This window comes from Pisolithus orientalis (genome assembly GCF_024613125.1).
Source record: "Pisolithus orientalis strain OTSU chromosome Unknown F5J12scaffold_7, whole genome shotgun sequence".
Lineage (NCBI taxonomy): Eukaryota > Fungi > Basidiomycota > Agaricomycetes > Boletales > Pisolithaceae > Pisolithus > Pisolithus orientalis.
The window spans coordinates 661,673-680,650 of record NW_026260788.1 but is presented as its reverse complement, the minus strand read 5'-3'; the positions used below and the strand labels follow the sequence as shown (position 1 = coordinate 680,650).

General features: G+C 50.2%; 10 protein-coding genes and 1 non-coding gene across 11 annotated transcripts; 8 read left to right on the top strand and 3 right to left on the bottom strand.

Annotated features, from left to right (window-relative positions):
• Positions 1–38: 38 nt before the first annotated feature.
• F5J12DRAFT_t76 lies at positions 39–122 on the bottom strand. The gene has a single exon. It is a non-coding gene; the product is annotated as a tRNA-Ala (tRNA).
• A 143-nt stretch (positions 123–265) lies between these two features.
• Positions 266–2,119, top strand: F5J12DRAFT_904473 (FMN-dependent dehydrogenase; the record flags this gene model as incomplete). Its single annotated transcript, XM_051748530.1, has 11 exons — positions 266–356; positions 416–536; positions 590–657; positions 707–828; positions 894–1,052; positions 1,104–1,216; positions 1,270–1,288; positions 1,343–1,489; positions 1,548–1,731; positions 1,795–1,955; positions 2,015–2,119. The coding sequence occupies 11 exons, from the start codon at positions 266–268 to the stop codon at positions 2,117–2,119; spliced, it is 1,290 nt and encodes a 429-aa protein (XP_051602218.1).
• Positions 2,015–4,371, bottom strand: F5J12DRAFT_520103 (Dihydropteroate synthase-like protein). The gene is made up of 3 exons (XM_051739837.1): positions 3,782–4,371; positions 3,480–3,727; positions 2,015–3,424 (listed from the first exon to the last, which is right to left on the bottom strand). Exons 1-3 carry the CDS (start codon positions 4,064–4,066, stop codon positions 2,275–2,277), a joined length of 1,683 nt encoding a protein of 560 aa, XP_051602217.1. The 5' UTR covers positions 4,067–4,371; the 3' UTR covers positions 2,015–2,274.
• F5J12DRAFT_816375 (TPR-like protein) lies at positions 4,208–5,638 on the top strand. Its single transcript, XM_051745077.1, has 6 exons — positions 4,208–4,371; positions 4,428–4,492; positions 4,548–4,691; positions 4,753–4,898; positions 4,953–5,178; positions 5,234–5,638. Exons 1-6 carry the CDS (start codon positions 4,242–4,244, stop codon positions 5,423–5,425), a joined length of 903 nt encoding a protein of 300 aa, XP_051602216.1. The 5' UTR covers positions 4,208–4,241; the 3' UTR covers positions 5,426–5,638.
• A 3-nt stretch (positions 5,639–5,641) lies between these two features.
• Positions 5,642–6,653, top strand: F5J12DRAFT_816371 (uncharacterized protein). Its single transcript, XM_051745076.1, has 6 exons — positions 5,642–5,717; positions 5,780–5,889; positions 5,960–6,148; positions 6,199–6,330; positions 6,435–6,471; positions 6,522–6,653. The coding sequence occupies exons 1-6, from the start codon at positions 5,670–5,672 to the stop codon at positions 6,591–6,593; spliced, it is 588 nt and encodes a 195-aa protein (XP_051602215.1). The 5' UTR covers positions 5,642–5,669; the 3' UTR covers positions 6,594–6,653.
• A 987-nt stretch (positions 6,654–7,640) lies between these two features.
• On the top strand, positions 7,641–7,958 carry F5J12DRAFT_688482 (uncharacterized protein; the record flags this gene model as incomplete). The annotated part of the gene is made up of 3 exons (XM_051740348.1): positions 7,641–7,664; positions 7,733–7,839; positions 7,898–7,958. Coding segments are annotated over 3 exons (192 nt in total), but the record flags the coding sequence as incomplete, so codon positions are not given.
• Positions 7,959–8,198: 240 nt separating this feature from the next.
• Positions 8,199–9,452, top strand: F5J12DRAFT_717003 (uncharacterized protein; the record flags this gene model as incomplete). Its single annotated transcript, XM_051741039.1, has 4 exons — positions 8,199–8,759; positions 8,829–9,017; positions 9,076–9,206; positions 9,260–9,452. Coding segments are annotated over 4 exons (1,074 nt in total), but the record flags the coding sequence as incomplete, so codon positions are not given.
• A 2,557-nt stretch (positions 9,453–12,009) lies between these two features.
• F5J12DRAFT_717529 (glycoside hydrolase family 16 protein) lies at positions 12,010–13,673 on the bottom strand (the record flags this gene model as incomplete). Its single annotated transcript, XM_051741064.1, has 13 exons — positions 12,010–12,071; positions 12,186–12,254; positions 12,302–12,389; positions 12,439–12,553; positions 12,611–12,695; positions 12,741–12,772; positions 12,829–12,862; positions 12,916–12,985; positions 13,036–13,074; positions 13,134–13,143; positions 13,215–13,247; positions 13,299–13,463; positions 13,507–13,673. 13 exons carry the CDS (start codon positions 13,671–13,673, stop codon positions 12,010–12,012), a joined length of 969 nt encoding a protein of 322 aa, XP_051602212.1.
• A 482-nt stretch (positions 13,674–14,155) lies between these two features.
• F5J12DRAFT_519759 (glutathione S-transferase C-terminal-like protein) lies at positions 14,156–15,369 on the top strand. Its single transcript, XM_051739834.1, has 4 exons — positions 14,156–14,300; positions 14,351–14,522; positions 14,584–14,741; positions 14,800–15,369. Exons 1-4 carry the CDS (start codon positions 14,247–14,249, stop codon positions 15,088–15,090), a joined length of 675 nt encoding a protein of 224 aa, XP_051602211.1. The 5' UTR covers positions 14,156–14,246; the 3' UTR covers positions 15,091–15,369.
• Positions 15,370–15,619: 250 nt separating this feature from the next.
• On the top strand, positions 15,620–17,068 carry F5J12DRAFT_717244 (uncharacterized protein; the record flags this gene model as incomplete). The annotated part of the gene is made up of 4 exons (XM_051741049.1): positions 15,620–15,722; positions 15,792–16,313; positions 16,386–16,856; positions 16,947–17,068. The coding sequence occupies 4 exons, from the start codon at positions 15,620–15,622 to the stop codon at positions 17,066–17,068; spliced, it is 1,218 nt and encodes a 405-aa protein (XP_051602210.1).
• F5J12DRAFT_519742 (uncharacterized protein) lies at positions 16,963–17,772 on the top strand. The gene is made up of 3 exons (XM_051739833.1): positions 16,963–17,339; positions 17,398–17,586; positions 17,661–17,772. The coding sequence occupies exons 1-2, from the start codon at positions 17,205–17,207 to the stop codon at positions 17,551–17,553; spliced, it is 291 nt and encodes a 96-aa protein (XP_051602209.1). The 5' UTR covers positions 16,963–17,204; the 3' UTR covers positions 17,554–17,586; positions 17,661–17,772.
• Positions 17,773–18,978: the final 1,206 nt, after the last annotated feature.

Sequence of the window (18,978 nt, the reverse complement as noted above, 5' to 3'; positions counted from 1 at the left end):
TTGGGTGGCTGTGCTAATGCGGCTCACAAGCAAAAAAGTGGACAAATCCGGACTCGAACCGGAGACCCCCCGCAATCAGCGCCATGCTAAGCGGATGTGATAACCAGCTACACCATATGCCCGACGAGAAAGCCTGCACTGGGCGCCTACAGAATGGAAGGTAACCGTATCAAGTGATACATACGTCATGCAGTGAACGTCATCTGCAATATGGGTGTGATGGTGCATATGAGGGGACTGCATTTTGCACACATCCCTGGCAACTATGGACCCGGATAACAAACCAAAGGGTCCGTCTCCGCACTACTCGCTTTACCAGAGGCAAGTGTTCAGGGAGGGCGGGGAACAGGAAGTGCGCACGTGTTCAGCCCCGCTCAGCACCACTAACCTATTGTCCTATAATTTCCTTCGATAGTGCCGTTCTTCTCTATTCATCCTAAGCAGTTACAAGCCTCCACCACGGAAACGCTCGACTGCAGGTCATACTTATATGCAAATTCAAACGCTGGTCTTTCATGGACAGACCACGCCAATAGGTAGGCTGGCCGGTTTCGACGGACATCGACACTACGCTTAACCCTTCCCTTAGGGAAGCATCTTATCACTGGCGTATAATTCCGCGTATGCTCGTAGATACGACCACAAGGGATCTTTCTGGTGAGCCTTGTTCTCATTGTCGTGGAGCGGCATCGATGGACCACTGCAGTCGATGTCTTTGGCCATCGCGTTCCTGCGCCGATCTTGTTTGCACCCATTGGGATCAACAAACTCTACAGCCCAGAGGGCGAATTGGTCCCAGCGAAAGTTGCAGGAGAACTTGGTCTTCCGGTGAGCCATTTCCAGCAAGGTTAACTCCCTGTTTCATGATTGTGACCATGGTGAGACATTATCAGTACTGCCTTTCCACTGCAGTCTCTCAATCGATAGAGGATGTAGCAGCTGCCAACGATGCCGGCGCCGCGACCGTGGAACATCACAACACAGATCACAGTGGCAAGAAAGCCAAAACCCCACGCTTTTTCCAACTGTACATGGGTCATGATGATGACGTCGTAGGTTCCGTGGTTTCATCCTGTTGCTGCAACATGACAAGGTGCATTCAGACCATTTCTCTCTTGACACGGGCATGGAACTCTGGATTCGACGTTTGCATGCTTACCGTGGATACATGGCAACTTGGTTGGCGGCCCACGGACATTGACGCCGCGAATTACACGTGAGCACTTGCTTTTCTGCAAGGTTCTAACGGTACTAATCTGACATCTACAGCTTCTATTATCCTGGAACTGTATGTCATAACTCATTACCCTCGGAAGAGTATCAGGTTGATCAACGGCCTTAGCCTGGAAATGAAATGGGTGAATCCGACCCGACTTTCATGCGTAAGTATGGAAGCGAACTCTCCCGCGACAAGGGGACTTGGATAGACAAATGCGTGTGGCACGGAAAAGCTCATACTTGGGACAAAGTGAAATGGGTCGAAAAGGAGGTGATTCGATCTGCCAATATCCATGCGGTCTCATCTAAACTCTAAATTCTTCGACTAGTGGCACCGCATCTCAGGCGGACGCCCATTTCTCCTTAAAGGTATTCAAGCTGGGGCGGACGCGCAGGCAGCCCTCGAAGCTGGATACGCGGGTGTGGTCGTCAGTAATCATGCCGGGCGCCAGGTAGACGGTGCGATTTCCAGCTTGGACGCCCTTGAGGATGTGGTTAATGCAGTTGGTGGGAGTACGTGATATACCTTCTGCGGCTTCTCGTTCCCGTTGATCGTTCCGGGAACCACTGTTCCAGAGATGACCATCCTCTTCGATTCTGGGATACGAACAGGGTCGGATGTATTCAAGGCTATTGCCCTTGGTGCCGATGCGGTACTAGTTGGACGATTGTGGGTTTGGGGTATGTCACACGGAGGAGAAGCGGGTTGTAGGCATGTCATGACATCCTTACTTGCTGTGAGTCGTGAAATTCAGCCCGGTACTCACGACCTCATTGTCCTATCCGTGAATAATAGGACGTGGACATCACAATGACAGTGGGTGGGTATCGTTCTATTACGGACGATGTGAAACGTCACGCTCTCAAGCGGTGTCCATATGGCACTATGCCGCCGGAGTGACCACACACGGCATTGTAGAATCCAGAGACAATGAAAGAAGTACAGAGAGAAGCACTTTCGACCTCGCTTTTCCATGTTTATTTCCTATATCTTGGTTTACATTTTAGAAGTACAAAGAAGACGAGTACAAAAGGCTAGAATCTGCAGCTGAGCGTTTACGAATCCAACCCACTCCATATCGCAGAGGATGTAGCAACAACATCCCGCATCTGTAGTACGTCGTGTACTCTTACGACGTTCGCGCCTTGTTGAACGGCGCATGCCACTGTAGCAGCTGTGGCCCAAACTCGTTCGTGAGGTGAAGTTTCTCTCCCTTTATAGGCCCCCACCGAATCGGGACGTTTCAACAGGGCACCCAAAAATGATTTCTTGGATGTGCCAATGAGTAACGGATATCCTACAAGGCGGTTTCCAGGCCTGTCGGCAGTGATGGATGCTGCATTGCGCAATAAGGCGTATTGGGCGTCTACAGGTTTGCTGAAGCCGATGCCGGGATCGATAATAACGAGCCATCTGCGTACACCCCCGGCACCCCCAACGATTGCCTCAACCTTATCCCCGAGTTCACTTTGGATAGCCCTAACCAAGTCACCGTTGTAATGACTGTAATTTTTGTTTGAACGTACATCGCCACCTCGAGAATGCATGAGAACGACAGGTACGGATAGCCGACGCGCAACGTCACGCATCTTGAGTAAATGTTCGGCTGAGGCTTGAACGAGTGGATAATCCGGTCCTGTGAAAGCGTAGACATCGTTTATGCAATTCGCGCCGGCCTGAACTGCAGCTTCTGCGACGTTCCATCGAAAAGTATCGATCGAGATCAAAACATTCGCGACGTCCTCGCGCTCTTGAGCGCGGATGGCACTGATGATAGGAACTACCCTATCCATTTCCTCGTTTTCCGAGACAAATGTCGTGCCAGGACGGGTGGAGCATCCACCGACGTCGACGATATGTGCGCCCGATTCAACAGAGGTTCTTACGTACTCCAAGGCCGCAGGGACAGTATCATACATCGAGCCATCGGAAAAAGAGTCTGGTGTGACATTGAGGGTAGCCATAATATGGGTCCTGTGGGGGCCAGGCGTTCCCGTCGAATCGATGGAGCTGACTATCCAGTACTTGACTGTGGGCGGTACTGAAGGGAATCCATAGGGGGTGGGACTAGCAGCAAATGGGTACTTTGGAAACGGGAGGACTTTGAGCATAGGAGGCTCATTGACTCTCCGGACCGAAAGGATGTCGCTAAGGAGCGTGCGTATAGTTTTCCCGTGCACAGGATGTACGAAATCGGGTATCATGCTACTCGCGGCGTTCAGGTTTAATTATCCCATGCGTTCAATGTTCACGGACTCACTCGTTCAGGGGACGCAGAACAAATTCTCTCTCAGCCAGCCGCGGGTGAGGGACGACTAGTTCACCAGTGAGGTTCTGCAGATCGTGTTGCTTGTCTTCAGGTCGCGTATCGATCTTCTCGTCATCGTAGGTCAGGATGTCCAGGTCTACAGCACGCGGTCCATTGCGGATCGTAGGGACCCTTCCTACTACATCTTCTATTTTCTTCAGCAAGTGAAGTAGAACCACTGGCTGGAGGTTCGTCTCCACCTGTTCACAATTCAATGAAGGACGAACACATCGCTAGATGAAGGAGGTGCGTACAATGCATGCACAATTCGCGAAACGAGGTTGGTCAGTGACGTACATAGGGGCAGTTTCATACATGAAACTTGTGTCGATAACAGATACTTGAGCCTCGTTGTCTGGGCCCTCCCGGAGAGCCTGTGGTACTTCGAGAAGACGCAAAGCCGTCTCGATGTTTGCGAATCGATCACCAAGATTCGAGCCAAGGGCAATGGCTACAGTATGAAAACCCAGAAGTGATTGACATCTGCGAACCGCGTTGCCCCCCGAATGTAACAGCTGCTGTAACGAAGAACAGCCCATAGAGATAGAAGGAGTTTTCTGAGCAGTGGGAGTTAGTTCAAAGTCTTCCCGTTTCCGGGTGCAATGTCAGTATGAAATGCACTACTGAATAGAATATGGGTACTACTCTGAGACTGTGTTGGTCTTCATCGCAGCTGGTGACGAGCAGTATGTTTACGTAATTCTACTCTCTACCATGAGTGTGCATTCCGCCTTGGAAGAGCTCGCCAGGTATCGAGCCCGGAACAAGCGAGCGTCGCAAGAAGTCTTTGAGGAAGGGACTTTGATATTACAGAAAAATGGACACAAGAAGATGGGTGATGAAGGTCTGTGTTATGTGCGTCCGGAGTAGGCCCCCTCGTACTGAGTTCCCTTTCACTAGTTTGGGACTTCCTGGAACAGCTCGCACTCGCAGCCATAGATGTTGGTCGTTTGGAGGTGGCAGACGTGCGTATGGGTTTGGAATGGTCTAATTTGACCGGCTGAAGAGCTGTTTTGCCAGCAATGCTTGCGACAACTCTCAGACAAGTTTCCCCAGTCACCACGAGTAAACTGTCTCGCAGGGATTCGGTTAGAAGCCTCGGAGCCACCTGAAGCTGCCCTGAAATATTATTCGGACTTGCTTGAAGCTGACCCTACTAACGTCGTTCGTATCTCTCTGCTACGGCTAGGTGGTTGACTGATTTGGTCTTCTTGCGTGACTCAAGGCAGTATGGAAGCGGAGGATTTCTGTTCTACGCAGGATGGGACAAACGGAAGAGGTCATTTCTGAGTTGTCACAATACCTGGACACGTTTTACACCGATATCGAAGGTTGGCTCGAACTCGCCGATATCTACGCATGTTGCAACCAGTATGTCATCTAGTATCCAAACATGCTATCATACTGAACTTATGGGACGCACAGGTATGATTGTTCTCTCCAGGCACTATCACATGCCCTTCTTCTTGCGCCGCAGAATCCGGTATATGCCCTGCAATTTGCTGAGACGGCGTATACCGCTGGCGACTTGCCGTTGTCGTTAAAGATGTTTCTTATGGTTATCGATATGACGGACGGGGACGAGACGGAATGCCTCTCAGAGTCGACACCGCTTGGTATCACTGTACGCGCTTGGTACGGCGTCAAACTTGTGCGTCCAGTTCCCCTTTCTTGGCTTCGAGTACTGACCTTTCATACGTACGCAGTGTACAAGACGCATGTCCCAGGATCCACAACTCGTCACCACTTCTGCGTCGGGTACCTCCCCACCGAGGCATGCAGCGATACTTGATGAGTTGGCGACTGAGCGTTTACGAGTCGCATACTCGAGTGCAGGGAAGAAGGGTGACATTGCCCAGGGGAGGGGCATAGTGTTTTCATGGGTGGCTTCCCCTTAAGGGTTGCGAGGTCGTCTTATCGCTTCCATAGTGACTCTCTCGGCGTACATAACATAACACCTACGTGAACAGCGACACGCTGACTTGGCAGGGCTGTATACCCCACTTTTGATATGCCCTTGTGTTTCTGGGAGCGAGCACAGTGCGGGCATGGACAGGGGCAAATTGCCCGTATATGTCAGAGACAACGTGGCTTAACAACCTCGTACTTGCTCTTTGAGCTTCCAACGGTTGCACCGTCAAGATGTTTGCTGAGGAACTCAAGACGCTACGCCGACTAGGGTTTCGACACGTTGGTTCTTTCGATTATGAACTATAGTAGCAAGGCATACTGATGCTCAGCCTGGGAGGCAGCTACTCCTCCAACTGCTCAATTTCGCATCCGTGATAGCTTCGGGATTGATGATATGGAAGGGGTTGGGGCTTTTCTTCAACACTGAGTCTCCTATCGTGGTAGTCTTGAGGTAGGAGCTTGGAAACCTCTCGTCTGGCATCACATCTTACACCTCTCGTCGCTTCGTTGGGGGCGCATAGTGGTTCCATGGAACCCGCATTTTATCGGGGCGATCTACTGTTTTTAACCAACCCTGTGAACGAAAGGTACCAAACCGGTGACATTACTGTCTACAAGATACCCGGCGTCGAAATACCTATTGTCCACCGTGTTCTGGAAACTCATGATGTGTTCATTTCGAATTCGACTCGGAAGTCAAGGAAGGATTTGTGAGTAGTTCCTATCCAAGCTCAAGTCTTTTGAGACTGAGAAATACAAGGTTGGCGAGGTATTCACCTGGCCACAACCAACTTCTGCTCACAAAGGGTGACAATAACCACGCTGACGATATCGAATTGTATCGCGGTCTGGAATTCCTTGAACGACGACATATTGTTGGGAAAGTGCGCGGGTGTGTCCTAGTTCTCCTTTTGATGGTGTGCAAAGGCGTGATCGTCATCTACGTGCCCCGTCACCCTTGCGTGAGTTGCTTTACTGACTCGGATAACCCCACAGATTTGTCCCATATATTGGCTACATCACGATCGCTATGGTGATATTTCAGCATAGTCGTTTGTTTCACTTCGCTGACACGGTTGATAGAACGACTTTCCGCAATTGAAGTATGCGATGTTGGGTGGATTAGGTTTGTTAGCTCTTCTGCAGCGAGAATAGTGTGCTCGTCATCCTCTGGGACACGTAATGCGGGTTATAATATCATAAATTCAACCTTGGACGTCCTGCGAATTGCTGAAGCAGTTTAAAGGTAAGCAGACTATGTAAGCGACTCCCAGCCTCAAGGTGAACAGCTTCCGTCCATCCGAGTCCGCCTGAGCATCGCGTCAGGTCATCTACATGTTCGCCAATGTCCCGTTGTGGAGGGAGGCAACTGCATGCTATAGGTCAATGAGTGCGTGACTCAGCTGCTGTAGCTACGCCTGATAGGCACGGCTTGTCCAAGCCGGCTTCTAATATGTAAGTTGCTGTCACGGTTGAATCAACTACTGTTGGGTACCTGAAAGAGATGGCCTTTGTTTGAAACTTAAAAGGACTGGCGGGGTGAGGTCTTATAGGATCTTATGTAGAGCCCCTTACTAGTGCAAGTGGTTACCGGATGAAGATAATTGCGGTGATGATTGACGGACCCAGCAGACGGATCAACGCCGTCCGCAGTACTCTACATCATAGAGTAGTGCGGCTCCAGCTCATCATCGTATAAATAAAACTATTGCTTACTGTAAAATCCAAAAGGTACTGATAAGTGCTTTCAGCAAATGAACAATTCGCCTATCAGGTACCCGACCAGTGACAGGCCCTGTCGTGAATGAATATCTTATGAGAGTGAGAACTACTGCAAAGCAGATAAGCCTACGTTGCTTGCGGGGGTCAGGCAGTGTCAGGGGTCCTACTTTGTGACTGGCGCCGGCGGCAGTCCCTTAGCTTGTCTTGTAGCCCCCGTCTATTTCGCCTCCTCTTGTTCCCTCGCCCGTCTGTCCATTTGGCCCGCTGCAAGGCTGTCTGCTTGACGGACGAGAGCCTCCCAATTTTTACGGATTTTTTTTGCTGACAAAAGTATTAGCTCTCCATGGACGTCGCACTCTCAGCATCCGAAATACAGTCCCAGCAGCAGCCTCAACAATCTTCCGGTGCTTCCGGTGGTCTGTCTGTGTCATTCGCTTTCTCTGTCGTGCTTCCTCTCATGACGTTTGATTTTTCTATAGGCAAATCCGGTCTCGGGTCACCGTAGTATGTGCCGAGGTGCGCCGCCTGATCGTAGTACTCTGCATTCACATATGTTGATCACCTTTCCATAGTGTAAACGGCTTAAGCTCAAGTGTGATCGTCGTACTCCCTGTGGCTCTTGTACCAAGCGAGATACCGTGGCAAGATGCGTATATTCTCCTGCAGCTGCAGAAAAAGTGTTCGCGCACCTCTCGATTTTTATCCGTGCTATGGTTTACATCCTCCTGTTGATACAGTGACCTCCACTCCCTGAACAATCGACTGAGCCAAGTCGAATCGCAACTAGCACAGTTCACCGCGTCAGGTCCCCGCTGTCATCCTCACCATCCCAAAGCGTCTGGTTCTTCCCACCCAGATCGTGTCTTGCTAGCAGTCGGAAAGTCAGGATCCTCTTTGGCAATATCTCTTGACGACATTACCACTATTTGGCTTGATGAACTGGATCTCGGCAAAGAATTACATCCAGTTCAAGAGCTCAGCCCTCAGAGGTTGGGTCTTCCTCACGCGAACTCTAGTCAGGTGAAACTGGAATCACCAATGGTGACTCTTCCGGGGAAATCTTCGACATGTAGTCTTGAACTACCTATCCCTCTCCTTTTACCTCCAATCTCTGCATATTTTGCTGCCCAATCACCATCCCCGGATGACGCACCTTGCGTGACCTCACGGCTTATGGCACATCTGCCGTTCGCTCCCCGCAAACGACAAAGACTCTACGATAATGTCGAGGACGTCCTGAAGATGCATCCATGTTTTAATTTCAAGCATTTTAAGGATCGTGCAGAAGCAATGTTCAGATGGGGGTCTGAAGCCGACAGCTCTGACGACGGTGCGCTTGATAGTTCTTCACCAGGCCATCCCAGTCTGGAAACGGGAGGGATGATGGGAGGTCAGAAAGCAGAATTGGCACGCGCCATCTTCTTTGGCCCACCGTCAGCTACACCTGTATCTGCTTCCAAAGGTCCCAGTCCTGCCAAACCCACTCTATCTTTCTTCGCAGCAGTTGCAGCAGCATTCGCTTTGGGTACGTTGGTTGACAGAGAGGTTGCTGATGAAGAGGCTCGGATTCACGCAGCTGCTCAATGTGAGGGAATTATAGTTGATGGCCCATCAACCTCCCGGCCCGCTTCGCGAAGGAGAACGGAAGTTTTACCAACTCAGGGGAAGAAAGGCAAAAATACCCAAAAAGATTCTGCCTCGTATCCATCTGTTCTACTTGGGCTTTCACAGCAGGCGCTGGCATTGTTCGAGAAGAACAATTCATATGATCTGGACTTCCTCGTAACGATGATTCTTCACGTGCTATACATGCTTCATGATAGTAAAGCTCGTGTGGCACACAATCTTTTGCCTGATGTGAGTACATTTTGATCCGATCAATGTGTGATTGATTGGCGCCACCTGATGGCCGTAGGTCGGCAAAATGGTCAACGTTGCTCGCACCATGGGGTTGGACGCAGATCCTGACGAGTTTCCGGGAACTTTCAACCTGTTCGATGCCGAGGCACGGCGACGCCTTTGGTGGGACATTTTCTATTACGATCTGTACGTCAAATACGAGTTCTACCTCGACTTACTCGATTGACGCCTCGATCTAGGTTTGTATCAGACTACATGGGTCGTTCAGCACTAATCTCCGATACGGAACATACAACTCGATTACCGATGGATGTCGATGAGGATGTGTTTACACCTGCGTGCACATCCATTCCGCTTCCTCGAAGTCCATTGTCATTGCTCGAGCCAAATGTTTCGGACTTCAAGTACTTCGGGCTGAAGTGCAGGTATATAACCACCCATTTGTATGACAGTAACGACGTTTTTCACATGTTTCATAGCTTGGCGCGACTTGTCAAGGATATTAAGAAGAGATCTCTCAAGGACTTTCTTCAGAACGATCCAGAAGCCCAAGCCCACTATTCCCTTGAACAAGCAATGGCTTGCGCAAGTGCAGTCAAACAGTGGCTTGCCGAGCTTCCCGTCGCGTTCCGCCTAGACGTCGACTCGGACCTGTCAAACTCTCCAAGTTCGCAACGAGATGTCGGTGCTTCCTCGATCTATTCATCTCCGTCAGGCGATTGTCCTACGGCATCGCCTGTGCTACTAGCACAGCGTTGTGAATTGATAGTCACGGCGCAACGGCTCATCATGAAGATCTACGTTCCATTTCTCCGCCCTTCTAATGGCCACACGACTCCTACGGCCCATTACCAGGCCGCCGTCGGGATTTTCACAGCCGCCCATACCATCATTCGCGCTATTCGAGTACTCTGTTCCATGTGGAAGCAAAGGCCAGACCTCAAAGGACGACGCCCAACTCCTGCCTTGTTCAGTTTCTATTCATTCGGGAGGACTTTGTTCGATGCTGCCGTAGCGTGTGCGCACAATGTGATTAAGGACCCGACCAGTGTTTGGGCACGAACGGCCATGGAGGATGTCAACTATGCCCTCGAAGTGATGCGTGACCCGGTTTTGAACACAGGTCGGGGACCGATGCGCGGTGGCATTGAGGGAGATGTCCATGAGGCAATCATGATTATAGTGTTGTTGCAGAAGAAAGCTGAATTGGCGCGTCATGGAAAACTGGATGTGTCTTCTGGGATGAAAAGGAAACGTGACGAGCCTGAAAATGAGTCAGAGCGATTACCTGACGGCTTCCAAATACCTTTCATTGGAGGGACGGTCTCCTCCACTAATTTGGACTGTGCCCCCCCTAGTCTTACCACACACTCAGGTTCGTGCGTCGTGGTGACCACGAACTCGACGCAGGAGAAAGATATTAGTCCATCCGAAGAGTTGCCGAAACGTTTGACACCACCCGTACCTCCAAGCTCCAAGCGCTCACAAACAGACTCACGCGACTCCAAATGCAAAGATAAGGGCACAAAGAAAGCCTGCTATCCTCGCACGGGCGTACGGGTCCGGCCCGTCAAGGATGCACCACCGTTTTGTAGGCTGCGCACTCCATCTTCGAGTGGCACTCCTGAACGAAATGAGTCTGCGCTGTCATCGAGTCGGACTCCTGTGATTCCCTCTTCCCAAAATACTGAACACCCTCCGTGTGCATCAGGGTTTATGCCACCATCGCAGAGTGCTCCATCCCCCGGAGTTCGGGAGGCACATCATCAAACAGTGACCCAAGTCCTGCCTGGTGACCCCAAGTTAGACTTCCAAGTTCCCTTTGGAACCGGCGATCAAAGTGGACCTTCTCTTGGTCGTGTATCACAGCCTTCGCAGTATATTAGCTCGGATAATTCGGATTCCGCACCAATGCAGAAAATCTCTCCCTCAGGATCATCCTATGAACCAACCCAAAGTCCATCAAACAGTGCTAATCCTATGCCCTATGCGCAACCTAACACAGATTACCCGGATTCTCCTTTCACAACTAGTGGTCCTCCCAACGCCTTATCAGCAACCCAAGTATCTCGTACGCCCTCTGCTCATAATCAGCCTACGTCATTCATGGGTGAAATACCCGGACCTCCACGAACCTATTATTCGTTCGATTCTCGGTATGAGGGGAACGTGAACGACCCTCCACTCATGGGCCTGAGCATCCATCCTTCCATGACGTTCCATACCAATGGTGAAAATGCTCAGTTTCCGATGGAAATCCCATGTCACGATCTGCCTCTCCACCGTCAGGAGAAATCACAGCCGCCGCCGGGGTACATGACGAAACCTCCGGAACATCATCATCAACACGCCCAGCGGCAATTCTCGGGACCACCACAATCTCAAACCGTCGCCCACTCATGGCAACCAGATGGTATCATACAGGATGGATTTTGGCGCACTGCTTACGATCAATTCATGCCATCATAGTGCGTGGATCATGATGCTCTCTCTCTCTTCGAGAGTACAGGTGATGAATCTCCTCGCGCCTGCGAGTCCCTTCGCTTCATAGTGTATTATATTGCATTTCACCTTGGCCTCTTCTTTGTCAGTTCGGGAATGTATATATACAGATGCGCACCACCTAGTTAGACATTCGCTACCGCACGATGACCCATATTACGATCATTTAGGCAGGACGTAACAACAGCATGTGAATGAATGCTGCATGTAGCATGGTTATTTATCGCCCAGATTTAGCTGACAGCTTGACGAGCTCGGTAGTAGAAGTAGTGAAAATGCAAATGCCAATGCAAACCAAATGGATTTCTCGTGGTGAAAGATGTCAAAGATACCCAGACTGAGAAACGCAATTAAAAGGTTAGTTTCTAACAAAAATAACGTCTGCCAAATACGAATAATGTAATGATCGCTGCGCTCTAGAAGAAGTGTTTGGGTGTCATGACAACTAGCGAGTGCCAATTGAGCCGGAGTGTGACCACACCCTCACTTACTGGTAGACCCTAATGGAAGCAAACTGGAAATAAGCATCTTTGAAGGCCTGCGGGTTATCTACGAAATAGAAGGGTGAGCAAGATGGCGGGGAATGACACAACAGCTTACTGTTCACGAAGTCTACGTAGAAGTGGCTTAGCATGCTTTACTTCTTTCATGGCAGGCTGTAACACTCACCGACACAGGTAGAAGGGCAACCCGATGCGTTATACACTGCTGGACTACCGGCCCAGTCTCCACCTGATAATGCTTGAGTAATATTTGCCATTGACATTGATGACACGTACAAAAAGTCAAGTTGATAATGATATTGTTCGGACCGAAGTGGCTGGCAAGGTCACAATCGGTGTTTGGGAAGTACGCAGCAGGCGTACCCTGCACGACTGATTCTTCAATAGCTTTCGTCTAAGTAATGCGTACTTACCCAAAAACTGGTGTCAACGACGGGGGATCCCAATCTCACATCCACGGGAGTGAACCAGCTGTCGCGGCTCCAAAACCACACACTGATGTAATCGTCCGTTCTCTCGAGGGCGTACCTGGGACAAATTCAGGTGGGCCACTGCCCTCACCCAAATGAGGACTATGGTACACACCATCCACCGCCGGCCGCGTTAAAGGCTGGCCCGAAGCTGTTAGGAGCGTACGATAAAGCGGAACCACACCCGCTGTTGTAGTTAACTGCAACGTATAAGCAAAGATCCAAGCTGGGCGACAATATCATACCGGACGCATCGCAGTCAGTGGTGAGAACCGTTCTGAGCGACCTCGAGTTTAGCACAGTAAATAATAAACGAGGCAAAGTCGTCTCTACCCAAGTTGCCTGATGTTGCTCGGGATCGAGCAATCTGCGTCGGTTATTCCTATTATCACATACGGAACGTCCGACGATATGACCTACTGGGACTTGTGTGGAGATGCACTTGATTTGGCGACACGTTGTTCACGCCTTCAACGATGTCGGTTTCACCCTGTATCGATTGTTTGTCGAGGCGCTAAAGATGATGATACCATGACTCACGGAATCCGGCCAGTCAGCTTCCAGAGTCTCCCAAATAGCCTTTTCCAAAAGAAAAGAAATGTTGACATTGGAGCTAATGAGAACTAATGAACACTCACGGGCCAAGTCCTTAATGAAGTCATTGTCAGCTAATTGAAGCAAGTGGGAGAACTTCGCAAGTTCTACGACATATAACCTACCCGCATCCTTCAGGCATATGGTTTATGTCGAATCTGGGAAATTGTCAGTCACATTAACTATGCACTCCGCTCAAGGGCACCCACACCGCAACGTGGGTTGTATATTCGTTGTTAGAGCGAATGCGTACAGAGTTTCGACCAGGACCGGTTGGCGAGAGCACAGTTGTATCGTCTGCACGCATGATGAAACTGTTTGCGGTAGCGACTGTCAGACCGAGTAGTTGGGCAGTCGCACTGTCAACATAGTTGCTGTCGTTGTCGCGTCAATACGAATGCAAGACGCGTAATCAACGAAACGTGCACTCTGCCGTGGGTTGGATCTGAGATATCTTCGAAGTTGAACGCGTCGTAGAAGTCCTCGCCGACGATTGAATCAGAGAGGGTATAAAGACCGCCTGCAACAGCGAGTTGGGCTAGTGAAACGAGCGTAAGAGTATCTCTGACGAAAGAAGGCCTCATAGGAATAAAGACAGGCGAATAACAAGGGAGAGGAGGGGGGAGTAGCACATCAAACACCTGCAGTACTCATCGTACATATACTCACCTTATGCGGAACCGAGGATCATGCACAGGGCCATGGGCATCTGGACTTCGCGTCCTTTTCACCCGGGCTTTTCCGTGGAAGTACATTGGAGTTGCGTTCGCATTTGCTTCCGCACTTAGCTTAACGACGAATGCGACGCTCTTTGATTGGCGACATGCCAATAATCGAAGCGTGGACTCATTGAGAACCGGCCAGATTGGATGTGCGTTGTTATCAGGGGACCAACCGGGACCCAGTGACTTATTACTTCGATTCATGAAGCCGAGTTCAAATCTGGCACTGTACAGTCTCATGCAGAACCCTAGAAGACAAGAAAACCTCTACCCACCATGAGATTCCGGCATCTCCGTTCATGCTGTGCTTCAGGTCGAGTCACCTTCATTCTATGATGCTGCGCATGACTGGATACCTATAAGGGAGTCCAAGCCGTACTGTTGTCCACATACTCGTGATTCCCATCTTCGAATTACATTCCAACGCTCTATACCATGAACACGATAGGCAGGTTATGGGGATACTCCGCGCAGCGCCAAACCATAACTGTACGTTGATCCATGGAGCTGCAAGCGTATCGATGGTTAACTGCTCTTAGATCCTCGCTGCTGCTGCTCTGTCCGGTCTAGACATAGATGTCCCTCACTTTGAGTTTGGAGTGACCAACAGGACTCCCGAATTTCTGGAAAAGTTCCCGTTGGGAAAAATTCCGGCATTTGAGGACAATACTGGTTTCGCTCTCGTCGAGGGAATAGCTATTGCGCGCCATGGCAAGCCGCTTACTACGAAACAGAACAAGGTCCGTCAGAGTAACTAACATCCCTACGTTAGTGTGTTCTCTCGCGCCGGAGTCCGGACTGCTTGGAAGAGATGCTAGAGAACGGGCGCTGATAGATCAATGGATCCAATTTTCCGAGTACGAGATCTCGGCGTTCAACATGGAAATTCGAGCACTCCATACCGGACGGCTTGGGCCACACAGCAGAGAAGTGCGTTTGCAGCGGTGCCGTGGAAGCTCAAAGCTGACAGTATTACACCAAACACTAGATGTTTGAAGGCTTGTTTAACAGACAGGTACGCTTCCTTAGGTACCTAGAGACATACCTCGCATCGCGATCCTCTGGCTTCTTGGTCGGAAACGAGGTAACCCTCGCCGACATCGCGCTCGCGGCATCAACCCAGCAGACTGGAAGGGTGACCTGTGGAGCCACCGAGAGAGCACTGTATCCCAATATCTTCGCACATTATGACAAAGTAGTGTCTATTCCAAGAGTGAAGGAAATCTTTGGGGAGCCCGAATTCGTGCAGGAAGTGTTGGCGTATCAGGGGAGTCAATAGACCAGGCCAAATGTATCGAAGCAGTCTAGACGTGTCGAGTGCACCTCACGTAATGCAACGAAACGGATACTAATAGATACTAGAATATCACCTCGTCAAGCTTTGGAGTATGCGGTGACTGTCGACGATACTGGTCATGTCTTTTTTCGACAACCACAAATTATATAGATGCCCCGATTCAACACGGGGTTTGTACCATAGCCGCGCGTGTATAGGACTCGAGAGTTCCCTACCTATGACGTGTTTACAAACATTGAGCAAGGTACCGTTGTCCAAGATGGCACTATCATTCGGTAAAGGAAGCCACACTATGACTGTGTACGGTAACTTTCTCTCCCTCTACTCATACTCTAACAAAGTGACAATTTGGCCAGCTGTTTTAAGACCGCGAGCATTTTCGACTGGGCCCTCCCACGTCACTAAAATCAACGACAGCCGGTTGTTTGCGAGGTCTGGACGCTTCAGTATCACGACTCTAATCTGCTCTAGTTCACGATCGTTATCCTTGAATCCTTACTGGAAATTAGACATGTCAGCGTCCATTCTATCGCAGCACCTGCGGGAGCAGAAAACACAGTTTCTCAGAGACGATGGTCATGGTTGGACGATAGTGGTGGGCAACGAGGCAGGGGGTAGGCTGGCGTCTTCTCATGACTTGACACCACGACTGAAGCCCTCATCGATCATCCCTGGTCGTATAGATCTGGACAGCATTGCAAGTTCCATAGGCTACGCCTGGTACCGATCTCATGCCGAGACTCAAGATATTGAAGAAAAGACGGTGGCACTGATGCCTATGCCTCGCTCGGACTTTCCCCTCCGAGCAGAGAATGTCTATGCACTAGCAATGGCTGGCGTACATGATCCATTTGACGAGCTCCTTTGTCCGGAGGATCTACCGCCTGGTCATAAATGCACAGACTATGCACTGGTCGATCATAATAGTGTTCCCAACCCGTCACCAAATAAACGAGTGGTGGCCGTCATTGACCATCACGACGACGATGGCAAATACTACGATACAGCTTCTCTTAGAATAATCGAACCAGCTGGGAGCTGCACTTCTCTCGTTACCAGGTTACTCATGTCTGGCTCTGGTCACACCTCATTACCCCCAGACCTTGCGGGCCTACTCCTGAGCGCTATCGCCATCGATACACAAGCACTGCGGAAGGGTGGGAAAGCGCTTGAAACAGACCACGCAGCTGCTGCCTGGCTACTGGGTTTCGTGAACTCGACGGAGCGACCATTCGTTGCCGGGGAGACTTGCACGACTAAAATGTTAACAGACACAGACCCATCTATGCCTGGGGACGTTATAGATCACGCTTGGTTGCGCACCCTTGCGGACACTCTACGCTCGAAGAAATTTGCGGTTTCTCACTTGAGCACAAGGGATCTCCTTCGGCGAGACTATAAGCAATATACCTTGGAGCTGTCCCCACTTTTAACGCAGGAAAGTGGTGGGCCTGCACAGGTGGGGCTGGCCACGGTTCCCTTATCATTGTCAGCTTTCTTCAAATCGGGGTCTGCAGCGGTGCTGACTGCCACGACCTCGTGGATGGAAGAACGTGGACTGACGATCCTCGGAGTCCTCACAACATACCGCAGCAAAAAAGACAAGGGTAGACGAGAACAACTGTGGATTGTTAGGGACTCGAAGGGAGCGCCACAGCAACAGAAATTGGCTCGTACTCTGTTTGATGGCCTGGAGGCAGAGGCGAGCCTCGCGTTGAAGCCCCGCACGTTTTCTCGGTACGGTTTTGGTGGAATAGGAGATGCCGCAGGAAATGACGAAGGCAGGGATGAGGACGATGATTCCTTCTCTCACGATGGCTCCGCTGACGAACGGTCAGCCAGCACTGTAAACGATTCGCCTTTTGGCCAGGCGTTCATTGCACGGGTTTATAAGCAGATGAACACCCATGCCACTCGTAAACAGGTTGCACCGCTATTAAAACGCATCCTGGGGGGATGAACGCCTAGGTTCTTCTCAATCAGATGTAGTGTTGGTCAGGGCTCCTACGAATACAAGTGATACCATTACGTAATTGCAGCTGCGGGGCTTCGTGGAATGATTGGACTCAGGGCTCACAGAAGTACTCCAGCACACCATGGTTAATCCACCATCACGGCAGCATATTCTTCATCTTTATGGTTCCACTCTACGTGCAGCCAAGTCGTTTAGTTCCTACAATTTTCGCAATTATTTTGTGCAGAGAACTCGAGAAAACTTTCGGAATATGCAGGTAAGAGCTCTATTCAACACGATCAGGAAAATTCCATATAATCGACGACGCTTTGAAGGCTGAACAGGATCCCGGAAAGCTTTCTCATGCGTACAACGAAGCTGTCAAGGAATTGGCAGTCTTGAGGCGGAGTGCTATGGTCAATCAACTATATGGAGGACGGCGTCTCGCTGTGGAGGAGCAAAGTGAAGTCAGGGAGAGGGGTGAAAACTGACCGACACACTTGTGATTCCTGATAATGGAAAATGTATGAATCTGGTAGTCCTCCGAGTGTGAGCGCCTTACTCTACTCCGGCCTGCAGCTCACGTTATATGGAAAAGCCCCGAAGACATCTTACTCTGGTCGCCAGTGTGGATGATGCAGGACTTTTGAGCATCTCAGAGTCCAGAAGCTCATAGTCACTCCGGTCAACAGTCAACACTTGTCTCGTTTAATGTTGCGTGGGACTTCATTCGCGATCTACTCTGCGAAGTGATGGTTGCAATCGCGAATATCAATTTTGCATATTGTTCTCCAGCACAAAAGCCAACCCCATGCTGACATGTAGCGAGCGGGATATTCATGTAAGTGCTGTCCATCGTCGCCAGCCACATATCCAGACAGGGGTCTAAGGAGGTTCGAAATGAAGTGGTCGTACCCACCTATTGACACGTTTCATGGTAAGCGTGAATGCATCTCCATCTCCTAGATTCACTGGCGCCTGTATAGATCTCTACTTTCCGGATATTCCCGTGCCCTCATTGTCCCCGGTACAGTCACACGTAGATCCGCGGAAATCGGATTTTTTCTGGTCATCTCAAGACCTGGTTCTGCTGTAACTCCATGTCGCCCTAATTGTGGATACCTTGGAATTGCAGGCTTCCAGGATGCCTCTGCAACAGGGGCATTAGATGAATCCGCGGAGTCAAATACCGATAGGTGAGTGACCAAGGCCACCCCAATCCCCTGCCCGCTGTTTCTCCACGCCATTCCTATCGATACGTTCCATCCTTGACATCTACGGCTACGTGACTTTGAAGCTAACGCCCTGCATCACCCATGTCACCAGTGTCCCGTATTGCAAAGCGGACAACCCCAATTCAGCAAAATTGAACAAAATTTTTTGTGGCAGTTTCGCATTCTCCTTGCCGACCATCTCGTCGCGGCTTATGGCCTTCACTCGGGATTTTCCCTGTCAGTTCAATGGGTGAGACGATGCCCTATATGGAACGAAGCTAGATGTTCTGAGAGAGACCAAAACGTCCTTTTGAAGCGCCTAGAACCAACGATTGCCATGCAGAATTCTTTGCTTGCAGTTTAGTTGTCGGAGGTTTATTCCGATTCATCCGAATCTCACTGCGGCGGTGAGACGCTTCTGAAGGAACTCAACGCCCACAAACGTATTCGGGGGTGCCTCGATGTGACTAAAGACCAGTTCCACGCAAGATGAACGGTTCGTATACCTTCACACGATGAGTACGCGCGCCGGACAGTTCGGTTTTGACCATATCGATTCGGAGGAGTGCCCTCGTAGGCATAACCTTCCGCAGCACATTTACCTCGAAACGTAACGGTGGATAGTCCAACTCGCATGCGATCCACTTATAGGCGTTCCATATTCTTCAGTAACTCTTGAGGGAATGGGAGTACGCGTTGAGA

What these genes read in the sequence shown, in the direction of transcription:
- F5J12DRAFT_520103 (XM_051739837.1), bottom strand. Translation starts at nt 4,066, where the DNA reads ATGGGCTGTTCTTCGTTACAGCAGCTGTTACATTCGGGGGGCAACGCG. An exon ending in TCGCGAATTGTGCATGCATT is followed by an intron (nt 3,728 to 3,781) that starts GTACGCACCTCC and finishes AATTGTGAACAG; the next exon opens with GTGGAGACGAACCTCCAGCC. An exon ending in GTTCTGCGTCCCCTGAACGA is followed by an intron (nt 3,425 to 3,479) that starts GTGAGTCCGTGA and finishes CGCCGCGAGTAG; the next exon opens with CATGATACCCGATTTCGTAC.
- F5J12DRAFT_816375 (XM_051745077.1), top strand. Translation starts at nt 4,242, where the DNA reads ATGAGTGTGCATTCCGCCTTGGAAGAGCTCGCCAGGTATCGAGCCCGG. An exon ending in AAGCTGACCCTACTAACGTC is followed by an intron (nt 4,692 to 4,752) that starts GTTCGTATCTCT and finishes GCGTGACTCAAG; the next exon opens with GCAGTATGGAAGCGGAGGAT. An exon ending in CTTGGTACGGCGTCAAACTT is followed by an intron (nt 5,179 to 5,233) that starts GTGCGTCCAGTT and finishes ATACGTACGCAG; the next exon opens with TGTACAAGACGCATGTCCCA.
- F5J12DRAFT_816371 (XM_051745076.1), top strand. Translation starts at nt 5,670, where the DNA reads ATGTTTGCTGAGGAACTCAAGACGCTACGCCGACTAGGGTTTCGACAC. An exon ending in GCCGACTAGGGTTTCGACAC is followed by an intron (nt 5,718 to 5,779) that starts GTTGGTTCTTTC and finishes CCTGGGAGGCAG; the next exon opens with CTACTCCTCCAACTGCTCAA. An exon ending in GCTACATCACGATCGCTATG is followed by an intron (nt 6,472 to 6,521) that starts GTGATATTTCAG and finishes CACGGTTGATAG; the next exon opens with AACGACTTTCCGCAATTGAA.
- F5J12DRAFT_519759 (XM_051739834.1), top strand. Translation starts at nt 14,247, where the DNA reads ATGAACACGATAGGCAGGTTATGGGGATACTCCGCGCAGCGCCAAACC. An exon ending in CGCAGCGCCAAACCATAACT is followed by an intron (nt 14,301 to 14,350) that starts GTACGTTGATCC and finishes AACTGCTCTTAG; the next exon opens with ATCCTCGCTGCTGCTGCTCT. An exon ending in TTGGGCCACACAGCAGAGAA is followed by an intron (nt 14,742 to 14,799) that starts GTGCGTTTGCAG and finishes ACCAAACACTAG; the next exon opens with ATGTTTGAAGGCTTGTTTAA.
- F5J12DRAFT_519742 (XM_051739833.1), top strand. Translation starts at nt 17,205, where the DNA reads ATGGTTAATCCACCATCACGGCAGCATATTCTTCATCTTTATGGTTCC. An exon ending in AAAACTTTCGGAATATGCAG is followed by an intron (nt 17,340 to 17,397) that starts GTAAGAGCTCTA and finishes GACGCTTTGAAG; the next exon opens with GCTGAACAGGATCCCGGAAA.